At 51.1% G+C, this 12,751-nt stretch overlaps 1 protein-coding gene and 1 non-coding gene across 2 annotated transcripts in view; one reads left to right on the top strand and one right to left on the bottom strand.

The window, feature by feature from the left end:
- Positions 1 to 12,751, bottom strand: part of LOC144145246 (uncharacterized) — a 329,859-nt gene that overhangs the window by 35,902 nt on the left and 281,206 nt on the right. Inside the window, exon 19 of the mRNA XM_077676783.1 lies at positions 2,148 to 2,370. Coding sequence (XP_077532909.1) covers positions 2,148 to 2,370 — 223 coding nt within the window. The remainder of the gene's footprint in view (positions 1 to 2,147; positions 2,371 to 12,751) is intronic.
- Trnat-ggu (transfer RNA threonine (anticodon GGU)) lies at positions 1,231 to 1,303 on the top strand. Its single transcript has one exon. It is a non-coding gene; the product is annotated as a tRNA-Thr (tRNA).

Here is a 12,751-nt window from a genome sequence, read left to right as displayed (position 1 = left end):
GAGGTTTTCTTGGCTGCCAACCCTTATTTCTGTGTTATTTCTACGAGCCCCTCATTTCCTATTCTGATTCGCTATATGCATAGCGAGGGCCTCTGTTCTGGCAGTCTTGGTGCCATATGGAGCTTAAGAGGGTTTAACGCTGGTTGACTACTCTCGACATGTCGTAGACACTCGAGTCACGGCGCGGGGATTAAAAAGAAGGTCCCCTTCACCCCGAGAAGTCAGAGTGGCGCTGGCTACCACCCCCAAGCACAGGAACCAAATTACATTGGCATATATACCCCAGAAAGCTGGGGGGAAAATCGCCCCGCTGGTAGCGTAGTGGTTATCGCACCAGACCGGTATTATGGAGGTCGTGGGTTCGAATCCCACCTGGCGGGCATTTTTTCTTTGCTTTCTTTCTTTCTTTCCAAATTCTTGATCTGTTTCAATGACCTACCACAACCTCCCCTTTGCTTTCCGAGGTTTTCTTGGCTGCCAACCCTTATTTCTGTGTTATTTCTACGAGCCCCTCATTTCCTATTCTGATTCGCTATATGCATAGCGATGGCCTCTGTTCTGGCAGTCTTGGTGCCATATGGAGCTTAAGGGGGTTTAACGCTGGTTGACTACTCTCGACATGTCGTAGACACTCGAGTCATGGCGCGGGGATTAAAAAGAAGGTCCCCTTCACCCCGACAAGTCAGAGTGGCGCTGGCTACCACCCCCAAGCACAGGAACCAAATTACATTGACATATATACCCCAGAAAGCGGGGGTGAAAATCGCCCCGCCGGTAGCGTAGTGGTTATCGCACCAGACCGGTATTCTGGAGTTTGTGTGTTCGGATCCCACCTGGCGGGCATTTTTTTCTTCGCTTTCTTTCTTTCTTTCCAAATTCTTGATCTGTTTCAATGACCTACCACAACCTCCCCTTTGCTTTCCGAGGTTTTCTTGACTGCAAACCCTTATTTCTGTGTTATTTCTACGAGCCCCTCATTTCCTGTTCTCATTCGCTACATGCATAGCGAGGGCCTCTGTTCTGGCAGTCTTGATGCCATATGGAGCTTAAGAGGGTTTAACGCTGGTTGACCACTCTCGACATGTCGTAGACACTGGAGTCACGGCGCGGGGATTAAAAAGAAGGTCCCCTTCACCCTGAGAAGTCAGAGTGGCGCTGGCTACCACCCCCAAGCACAGGAAGAAAATTACATTGACATAAATACTCCAGAAAGCGGGGGGGAAAATCGCCCCGCCGGTAGCGTAGTGGTTATCGCACCAGACCGGTATTCTGGAGGTCGTGGGTTCGAATCCCACCTGGCGGGCATTTTTTCTTCGCTTTCTTTCTTTCTTTCCAAATTCTTGATCTGTTTAAATGATCTACCACAACCTCGCATTTGCTTTCCGAGGTTTTCTTGACTGCCAACCCTTATTTCTGTGTTATTTCTACGAGCCCCTCATTTCCTATTCTGATTCGCTACATATATATATATATATATATATACATATATATATTAACAGTAGGGTCTACTGGGTGGATTTGCAAGGTTTTTTCAGTTGTTGAGTGTATCATCATCATCATCACCAGCCTGTCTACGCCCACTGCAGGGCAAAGGCCTCTCCCATTATTCTCCAATTACCTCGGTCCTGTGCCAACTGTGACCAATTTATCCCCGCAAACTTCTTGATCTCATCTGCCCATCTAACTTTCTGCCGCCCCCTACAGCGCTTGCCTTCTCTAGGGATCCACTCTGTTACCCTCAATGACCAGCGGTTATCTTGCCTTCGCATTACATGCCCTGCCCACGTCCATTTCTTCTTCTTAATTTCTACTAATATGTCTTTATCACCAGTTTGCTCCCTGACCCACTCCGATCTCTTCTTGTCCCTTAATGTTACACCTATCATTTTCCGCTCCATTGCCCGCTGAGTCGTTCTCAATTTAAGTTGAACCCTCTTAGTGAGCCTCCAAGTTTCTGCCCCGTAGGTGAGTACCGGTAATGTGATGGCGAACAAACTGAGGGATCAAACAGGTACCATTCGCCTAATGAGATGCTTGTATACGCCTGCAGTAGCAGATTTGCGTGATACCTAGATAGGAAGAAGCATTGACGAGAACGGGAATGCGGAATCGCTCCGTAGTATACAAGTGAGGAAAAGAGCACTTACCGCCGCGACATGCCTGCACGAAGAAAAGCTTGGGCTTTCTTTGAAGGAGCTGGCAGTTCTCGTTGTTGAAGGGCTCATAGACGTGAGGTTCGAGGTGCAGCGTTTCACCATCAATGCCATACACAACACCTTCCATTCCGTGAGACATCAAAATGACCACAAGGCACTCGGCGTCCTTTTGGGATTCCGCTTTTGAGACTTCCCTCAGTAGATGTTTCATTTCCTGCATGATGGGCAACGACCCCGGTCAGTGTCGTCACGTACAATTTAATACAAAAAGGATGACCAAAAGTACAGAAGCGTCGCAACCAAAGTACACCGTTTTTATCCATGCAAAATCATTCTGTCATTGCGAATACTGTGTTCTTTCACGGCTGCGTACGCCGCTTCAGACAGGCCGGTCTTGGTTGTGCCCTTGATGGAACATGACGAATCCTTTAAAATTGTAGCTTACCGGCTTGCTTGCGTGCAAATGCCGACAAAAAACTATAATTTTCTACCTCCCCTAGAGCGTAATACCTATGCCACTCTCACTTCATGCTGTTATTCTGCCCTCATCCTTTTCCAATTATAGAACTGTAGAAGTCTGTTCCCTGAGATTCAAATTTTCTTCGTCCGGACATAACGTCCGCCAACTGTACGAAACTTTTCTTTCCATTGTTCCTAATACATCACGGTACGAAATACTTTAAGGGTACCGTTTTAATCTTATCTGTCGTTGAAACTTGTTTTTGCATAGTTTGTGGTTTCAAAATTCAATGTTACGTTAATATTACGAAAGCAATGGCACTATGAGTTATGCAAGTATGTTTCGCCATAGCTATTCCTGTGGATTTCTTTGGCTGAACAATGCGGATATATGAATGCATGCCTCGAATTTTGTACATTAGAATAGTTTTACGGATATGTACTTCTTGTTAAATAGGTTTTTAATCCTATGGCACGTCGGCTAAATTGAGTACAAAACAAGCTACTTTCTTTTTCGTTCAATTGATTCAAGGAAAACTACTTTGTTTAAGCATGCCCTAGGCGGCAATATTGTCACTAATTTGTACTAACGCAAATATAAAAAGCAAATTCTCTACCCTCATTAGCACCAGACAGGAAGAGAACTCTGACATCCACACTATAGCAACACAGAAGTGCATACATGGGTGGGCAAAACTTCCACAATCAAGCCTTGAAAAAGCATGTCTTATTCAGAATGCACGTTGGAAAAATACTGTTTACGTATCCAAGGACTGCTCATTGTTCATACAGATATATGGTTGACTGGAGCGACCTTTGCATCAAAAAATAGTTAAAGACGCAAGCGTCCAAGGCGAAGTAAACAGTGATATGTATAGAGGATCATCAATGATAACGCGCGAAGAGTTTGCTTTTTAGGCATTTTTTTGCAGTTTCATTTTCGAAATCATGAGACTTAACCCAAAATACTGTCGATTTTGCCAGAACAGTTTATGAAATCTACTAAAGAGCTTGTCACTTTCCCTGTCAAGCTTTCCCATTCAGCATGTGAACAAAAGATAAGCGCGCTTTACATAGAACAAAAGGTTAGGTATCCAAGTGCGCCCGCACGCTGGGAAAATTGTAAAATACAAATAAAAAATGCTTCGTGTTGTTAGTGCCCTTCTTAAATCAGTCGACCCGCTGACAAAATGTAGAAGCTGTGGAAACGGTAGAAAGTTGAATAACTGCCATAATAAGGGTTGAAGCAAAAGTGGACGACGTCTGTACGGATGCTGGCGTGATGTCCTGTAGTCATCACCAAAGAACAGCTCCTAGACCAGCTTGCAGTGCTCGTTCCCGCCAGCTCTTTTTGTGCTTGTCCTTTTTTTCCGCTACAAGAAGTCACAGATCACCTTTACCCCCTGGCCAAAGCCCAAACTCTTAAGGGCTGCAAGCTACTAAAATTTGTAATCTCTGAAATACCGCCGCGGATGCTTGTCATTGTGTGCGCACCGTCCTCGGGGGTCAACCGTATGAACTTTCACCGGAGTGGTATTGAATATGAGAAGTTGAAGCATCCGGCATTTACAAGTGGCAGGTCCGTTGTGAGTACACGAGGAACTGGTAGGCCTGGTCCACAATATGTATGTATTAGAATACAACGTTTAAACAGCACAAAAAAGTCACAGGAGAGAACTAGCGCTATTGTGTAATATCAGTGTGGCAGAAAAAGTAGCACTAGTACGCTTTTTTCAAATGATGATATAGGAATTCCTTGATGTCGGTGTTAAGCTCGTGATCTTCTACGTGGGGCAGCTTGCCACTGAGCATAGTCTTCGGTGGTGATTCGTACACAAGCCAGAGCGAGGTCATCTGCATTATATCCTGTACAGCTCTATTGCACGTGACCGTCATATAATAAAGCATTTTATTCCATGTACAATGTTCCCTCTCGACGTGCATAGCATATTCGCGATCGTCACGTCATGGACTTCGGTTTTTCCGTTAGTCTAGCGGTGGTACGCCATTGTCTCCCGGCGATCCGTGTTACTCGTGCGCAAGGCTCCTTGCATAACATTTGCAGTGAATCTGGTTCCACGGTCTATGATTAGGGCTTCAGAGGCATCAAGTAGCAGCCCAACTTATTGGGTTTAAAGTTTGAGTACTTTTGCAGTCTCAATGTAAATAGCTGCACTCTTTGCGCAGTAGATTTAGTAGTCTGTGGCTACACAATATAGCTGTTCTACGCTTTTAGAGCAAGGAAGGGGTCTAGGAGGTCCATTCCCATTTATTGGAGGCGTCGGGTGTTATGACGTTGCGCTGCAGAATTCTGGTAGATCTTGCCAGCGGAGCGTTCTAGTGCTGATAGGTACGGTACCTCAAGATGTAGTACGTCACATTGCTTGTAAGTTGGAGCCAGTAGTATTTCGTCGCAATCTTCCCGAGCCTACAGCCATCGATAAATCAAACGCAGTCTCAAAATTTGAACCAGACGCAAAAATAGTGAGGTTTCTTCCCACGCAGATCCAAAAGATGCATGGCTTATTTACAGTAATAAATCTGGAAAATGTAGCCTTCCAAATGTAGTATTAGCACGCCGCTATTGGACATTACGAAGAGTATTTTTCAAATTTTTCTGTTCTGGTTCATATTTCGCATTCGAATTTTGGACATCGCCAAAAAAACACAGCAAGTCACAACCCTTAACATGACCGGCAAGAACTATGACGTCACGGCTTACATTGCTGTCCCAGACAAGTCAAGCAGAGGTATAATCAGGCAAATTGCTCGTAATATCACCACTGACGAACCTATAGACACTGGGCAAATCTACCACCGCCCTCCTTGCCTTCGCGGATCACCAAACGCTGAAGCATCCACGCCAGGAAAATGGGAAAATCTTCCTCCGCCCTCCTCGCCTTCGCGTGTGTGCCTCAGTACGTCCACTATTGCTGGAAAATACTGTTGCTGCGCATATCAACCTTGCCACCAAGTATGGCGGCTATGCTTTAAGCTCAGCCATCGAACTGACGTCGGCCAGAGGCCGCATACGAACAGGTGCAGCACTTGCGGGATGGTGAACCCGGTGGCAGACCATGTGTGCGCCCACGCAGCTGCCATTAACACCACTCAGCCACAGATCCCCGCTTCCCGGTACGCCAACGACGCACATACAACAAAACACATGTCCTTCGATTCTTAGCATCGACAAACCACTCGTCACCATTTCTCCCTTCCGCTATTACCCAACAGTCTAACACCACTGAATATATCAATTAAACTACTGCCCATCATACCTACAAATCCCTGCAGCCATTTACCACTGCCGAGCGCCCGCCAGCTGATCCGGAGAAACTGTCGACGGAGCCCCATTCGCGCGGCCGGAGACGCGGGGATCAAGAGTGGTTACTGAGCCAAGGCTATACAGGGTACCAGGGTGCAGCTTGGATGCCAGGAACAGTCGCGGGAACCAAGCACCACCTTACTCCTGGCCGCATAGCACCAGCCTCAAACTGAGTTGGACGGCCGAGCAGTCCCCTCCCCTGTCTTCCAACGATATTTCCTCATCCGGCCCCATATCAACACTATGCCCCACACCCACACAAGCGCCTACAATACAGACGGGCTCCAGGCAATGCCAGTGGAACTGCAGGCCGAATTCACCCTCGCCATACAAAAACTCAAGGACGTCGTCGATGAGCTCCGCCAAAAAGACACAAAAGCCACAGCACTACACCATCACCATCGATGAGATGCTCACCCAGCTGAGTGCGCGCAACGAGTCCCTCCAGTACGAACTCCGAACCCACCGTAATGAAAACCATCAGCGAGGGCCTCAAACTAGCGAAACCCAGCCGAATCTCGTACTTCATCTTCTCGCATACACGCACGGAGACAGAGGTTTCGAGGCTCTCGCCGTCTTCACCAATACTGCAGACTCACCACGGATTGCCCCGGAAATGCTCAAAAGCCCCGTTAAACGCAACCTACCCTCCGCCCACACAATCTCCTCTAATAACGTCTATATAAACCGACGTCAAGATTTAAACTCCACCCATTCACAACCCTCCACGTGATTAGCACGTCGAGACCATCGAAACGTCCACCGTAAGCCTCAAAATCTGCGCATTCGGCAATAGAATGGCAGAGGCTACTGCAGGAAAACAGTGCAGTATTGCAATGCAAAGCCTCGCACTCAATATCGTCATGCGCTATTGCTCGTCAAGTAGTCAGATACGACCCAACCCTACCCCGCTACTCTCTGCACTCCAACCCCAGAATGGAATACCAGGCGCCTCTAGTGACATCTGTAGACACGAGGATCGCCGTCATTGATAACGTTTAACGTAGTCCACATCACATACGGCACGCATTACTAGAAATCATGCGGAATATTTCCAAGCCAACAAGAATATACGTCATCAACATATACAGTAAGCCTGAGTCCAGACATGACACATTAGACCACCGCTTTCACAGCAGTCTCTTTAGCAAAACTCACCCGCAGCCGCATACTTATAGTGGGTGAATTCAACGTGGCACACCCCTCTTGGGGCTACATGATGGGAAATCCCAAGGGACGAAAGCTAGCCCTGATCATAGCGAGGTGCCATCTTACCCTTCACACAACCTGGTCAACCCACTCGACAAGGTAACAGCGTGATAACGGATACTTGCCCGATGCCCGCTCCAACCCATGGCCTTAGCAAACAACCATGGTCAAACCTCGACTAGACACTCGGCAGCGACCACAGAATCTTCTTCACCGAGATAGAGGACTTCAGAACCAAGGGTTCTAACCGATCGGTCGCAATCACTGACTGGGTCACCTTCCTGCAGCGTCGTGCCCTGCCGACTGGTGATAGCTACCCGAAACTGGACCTACGTCAATTACTAAAGACACCGAGAAATCGTCCATTCAATCACTCCCAAAGTCATTAAAACAAATAGAGAGAGAAAAAGAAATTTTACTGAGCCAATTTTGGGTGACGCTCGCAGACGTCAGAGGGAGTGGAGCCCTATTCAAGAGTCCGATACGAGTCCAATTGCTCCTGGCTCCTGGACGCGAGCTCTTGCTGCGTAGACAGGTCGGGGCTGGATATTAAGATCTCCCATTGCTCGGGTAGGGAGGGAATGGAGAGGGGTAGGGAAGGTAGGGGATTCTTGACCTGAGTGCACTCCGTCAGTATGTGCGGCAGAGTGCCTTGAGTCATTTTGCTTAGCGGCCAGATGGAGTCGTGTTCGGCCGGGAACATCTTGTGCGCTAAAGCTGGGTGCGCCAGTGACCCCGCTTGTGCGCGGCTCAAGATCGTCTGTTGTTTGCGCTCGAGTTGCTGGTGAAACCCGAGAATCTTGCACGTGGAGCTCCTGTACAGCCGGGTATTCTCCCGGTGGCTCGCAACTTGGTGCGGTAGCTTCAACTCGTCCTCGGCCCGGTGTGCTAGTTCGCGAGCGTAGTGGTGGGCGAGGGCGGTGCCTTCCACTGTCGAGTGTTGAGGAACCCACGCGAGCTCTATATCTCGTCACGGTGGACTGCGCTTTGTGAGAATTGGTAGGGCCGCGTGGGAGACGATCCCTTTGCGGTAGCTGCCGTAAGACGTCTTGGAGTCTGTGACGATCGTCTGCACATCCTCGTGCGTGAGGGAGAGAGAGCTATGGCCACCTCTTCTGCTTGGCTGGGGTACGTCGTCCGTACCGACGCGCTGGTCACTAGGTTGTCGATCGTCGTGACGGCGCCCACTGCTTTTCTGTTGTGCCGTGGAAGTGAGGCGTCCCCGTAGAGGACCAAGGGGGTCTGCTTGTATTTGCCGGGCGAGTGCCTGTGCCCGCTCGGCGCGCCTCTCGTCGTTCCTGCCAGCCTGCATTTTGCGCTGCAAGAGCTTGGTCTTGATTGCATCCCTCCACGCTGGATGAAGAGGTGCTTTGGTGTCTGTCGTTTGATTGGACAGCCGATCCTCCGGTGGGCGGCTCGACCGAGCTCAGTCTGGCTCAGTCGCACTCTCTGGGTAGACCGATGCGCCCCTATGAACTCCTCTACCGTATTGTGTACCCCCATGTCCAGCAGCTTCTGCGTAGACAAGTATGGGGGCAGGCCCATAGCCATCTTGGAGGCGTTGCTTACGACCGTGTCTTGCCTGTTCCTGTTCGTCTTCGTTAGCTGGAGATGCGGGGCCAAGTAGGTGGTGGGAGACACGATGAACGCCCTTTTTAGACGAAGGCGTCGCCTTTTTCAGGTCGTCTGTTCCAATTCGCAACGCGTCGGATCATTTGACCCATTCGGAGGGCGTCTTGATCTTAGCGATGGCCGCTGCCACCTTGCGGTCTCGTTGTAGCAACATACCTAGCATGCGTAGCTGCTGCATGGGCTTGATGTCTAGTCTATTCCATCGATGGTAACGACCACGACCGGCTCGAGTTGGTTCTTGCTCTCTATTGGGCTGCACGATGAGGAGTGTTGACTTCTGGTGTGTGCAGCACAACTCGCAGGTCTTGGCGTATTCATGGACAGTCATTGCCGCCCTCTGCATGACCTCCATCCAGGCTTCAGACCCCGCGCAATTTGTACACACCATGATGGTGTGGACGAGTGGTCTACGTACGTGGTCTACGCCGTCCATCTCTTGGAGTAGATGTGACAGCGGGAGGAGGGCCAGGTTGAATAGCAGAGGCCACAGGTCGGAACTCCGCGGGATGCCGCAGTATCCCAGTTCTCTCCAGCCCGACTTCTCTCCTCCAATCTGCATGACCGCCGTGCGCTTGCTCAGGAAATCCTTGACGCAGCCGAACGGGCGCTGCTCACATCTCGTTATCTTGGAGGACGCTCGCGTGGGACACCTTGTCAAATGCCCCCTTCAAGTAGAGGGCCAGTATACAGAGTGGCGAAATCCGAGTGGCTTTCTGATCACGAGCTCCTGCAGTTGGACCAGGGCGTCATATGTATCGAGGTGCTGCGGGAAGCCGGACATCTTTTTGGCCATTTCGTTGGTCTTTTCTAGGCACGTTTGGAGTCTTCGGAGCACCATGCGCTCAACTACCTTCTCCATGCACGACGTGCGGTAGATGGGTCGCATATTATTGATCATGAGAGTCTTGCCCGGCTTGGGGATGAACCGGACTTGTGCCTCTGTCCATTCCTTGGGTAGCCCCGAGGTCTTCCAGGCCCTGTTGATATGACCCAAGAGCCTCTTGGCCACCCCGTCATTGATATTGCCGAGCAACTTGTAAGTAATCGTGTCTCCGCCATCAGCACTGCGTCTGTTGCCCTCGTCGATGGCATACCAGAGTTCCGCCAGCGGGAAGAGTTCGTCGAACGGTTCGCTGGGCTGTCGTATGTCTGGGGGATGTGGAAGTTACCCCTTTCGGATTTGAGATAACGCGCCGATAGTTCTGCGATGACCTTGCGGCCGCCTCCGTAGTAGGTATTTAGATCCCTGGTGAGGTTGCGATGGGTTGCGGTCTGGCTGCCCAGCGGGTGGATCAGGCGCCTGAGGAGGCCCCAGGTCTTGCGCGTAGACTTTCTCTGTTGAGGCCGAGCTAGCTTCTTGTTTCTTCGCTGGTACTCCCACCGTCTCGTGGGCGAGTGCCGAGCCTCCCACGTGCGGGTGAGCCTCGTATCGACGAAGGGCGTATGCACCGCCGTTGTAACTTCTTACGTAAATTTGTCGAGCGCCGTCGTCTGAACGCGCGCCCATTCCGCGCACATCTTTTTGCCGTCTGTGTGCTCTCTTTCGTTTTACACGTCGAAGGGTTCCTCGTCCGAGCACTTGCGGAGCTTTCCCAGTCCGTGATTCGGGCTCTACCGAGATTTCTATGCCGATAACGGTGTGGTCGGATCCGATGTCCGTGCATTCGTCCCGCCACGTCATGGTCAGGTTTCCCTTCAGCCACGTGAAATCGGGTGTCGTGTGACGGTTTATGCTGTTCCTTGTTCTCGTAGCCACCCCGGTCCCGTTCATTAACCAGAATTTTGCCCCTTCCCTGGTTCTTGCCAGATATTTCTATCGGTTGAATTCGTACTTGTATCCCCGTATCGTGTGGTAAGCGTTGAAGTCGCCGACGATCAGACGCAGCCTGTTCCCCGCCATCTCTTCGCCTGCCCCACCGTTTTGTCAATGTGGTACTTGCGCTGCGACGGTCTGCAGTACGCGCTGTATGACGAATAGATTCTACGCGTTGCCAATTGTCCGAGTGTGAATTTCGAACAGGGTGCGCTCGCAACCATGCTGATGCGTCACGTGCTGCGTCGCCGCGATGTTGTTGCTTACGAGAATTTCCATGCGTTTCTCCGTTGGGTCCGTGTATGTAACTTATTCCGGCAGTCGGGGTCGTCTGTGCGTCTCCTACAGCGCCACCAGTTCTGGCTTCTGATCGGGCCCTTCCATGAGCATAAACAGTTTGGTTCTTTTTGCTTGATGCCCTTACAGTTCGATTGTTAAACAAGTGTGCTCTCCTCCACTCGAGTAGCCGTGTTCCTATTCTTGTTCGGTTTCTGAGCCATTGAAGTTTGCCGATTGCACCTTTCCTCGCTCGTCACGATGGATTCCTTGACTGGATTTGCCCGCTCATGCTGGAGCGCGGCTATCTTGCTCGTGGTTGGTTGGGAGAGAGTGGAAACGTTGACCGCCAAGCGTTCATGCCGGACCGACCGCTTCTCCACTCGCTCTTGCATTTGCCTATTGCCCTGTTGCATTTGCTTAACTGCCTCCAGTATATTCTCCAACGCAGCGCTTGACTGGCTGCCCCGCGAGACTGGTTGTTTTTGTGGTTGCTGTTACGCGCTAGCCTCCCATGCGCTCTCTGAGTTGCTTTGCGCGTCGTTGGCTTCTTGGTTACTCGCGTGCTGTGCACCCGCTCGAGGCAGACGGTATGGCGGGTCTCGCCGAGGCGCGTTGCAATTCGTGCTGACGCCATCCTACACCTCGCTGTTGTTAGAGCTACCGCTCGTCTGTGCCTCTATCTTGTCCATGAGAGCGCGTATTTGTGCGTTCTGGTCCTTGATTGGGGCTTTTTGCCGCTCGAATATTTTCTTCAATTCTGTCGATTCGCTATCACTTGACTTGGCTGTAGCGCCTTGCCTGGGAAGTTGGGAGTGGTGGGTAAACGGAGGGAACTCTCTTTTGTTCTTGAGAGCGAAGGAAGATCCGTCTACCCAGCCCACCTGATTGCCTTGTTTGTTGGTGCTCTTCCCTCCTTGCCGCTGACTGAACGGGCTCGGCGCCTCGACCTCAGTGCTCGGGAGCGGAACCGGGACCTCTGGCGTCTTCCGCTCGAGCCTCACTTACCGCTGTACCCCCTCTTGACCGTCTCCCAGCAACGGTTCCCCTGGGGGCCGGCCCATGGCATCTGGCAGGCCCCCTTGGGGCCACCCCGGGAGCGGTATCTCGAACGTTGACGTCTCTGGTGGCCGCCCTTGCCGGCCGGCGTTCTCGATCGTTTGTGCGACGAGGTGCTAGGTCGGGGTCACCACTTAACCCCTCTTTACTCTTGAGTTGAGTCGTCGTATTCCGCTCGCTGGCTTTTCCACCGCCGGCGGCGCACGACATATGGCGTCTTGAAGCGCGCCTTCTAGGCCCGGTCGGCGGTGAGATGCTTTCAGCCGCGCAGGCTGCATTTCGGCACGCACGAGTGTTCAGAGTCCGGGCTGGCTGGGCCACAGGCCCGTCAGATGCGGTGCTCGGGATTAGGGCCGACGTCCATCCTGTAGTCGAGTCGGCCGCATGTGTAGGATACATCTACCTGCTTGCGGTGTAGAGCACACTTTACGAGCACTTTCCCACATCGCATGTAGTTTGGCATTTTGGTCCCCGCAAAGGCAATGACGACAGACCGCGTCTTGCCGATCCGGTTGGCCTTTAGCGCCGTGGGATTGTGCTTGTGTAATATGTAGTCCTCCATCTCTAAGACAGTGTCCTCTAACGGGATGCCGCGAATGGCACCTCTGACAGTTGCATACGGGGCGAACTCCTACGCACTGACTTCATAGGCCGTCCCTCTGATGTCGATGCTGGTGAATGCTTCGTGCTTGTCCGCGTTCTCCCTTCTTGAAGTGCTTGCGATAATGATGTTCTGTTGAATCTTGATGCAAAAAAACATCCTCTCTTGAGTCATTTGAGGGGACATCGGCCGCCGTCGCGATCTCTCGGCTAACTTCCACT

This window comes from Haemaphysalis longicornis, unplaced genomic scaffold, assembly GCF_048455015.1.
Source record: "Haemaphysalis longicornis isolate Haplotype H1 unplaced genomic scaffold, Haemaphysalis longicornis Haplotype H1 scaffold_7, whole genome shotgun sequence".
In the NCBI taxonomy this organism is placed as follows: Eukaryota; Metazoa; Arthropoda; class Arachnida; order Ixodida; family Ixodidae; genus Haemaphysalis; species Haemaphysalis longicornis.
Note: the sequence above shows the minus strand (reverse complement) of the source record. Positions and strands in the feature narration are given on the sequence as shown.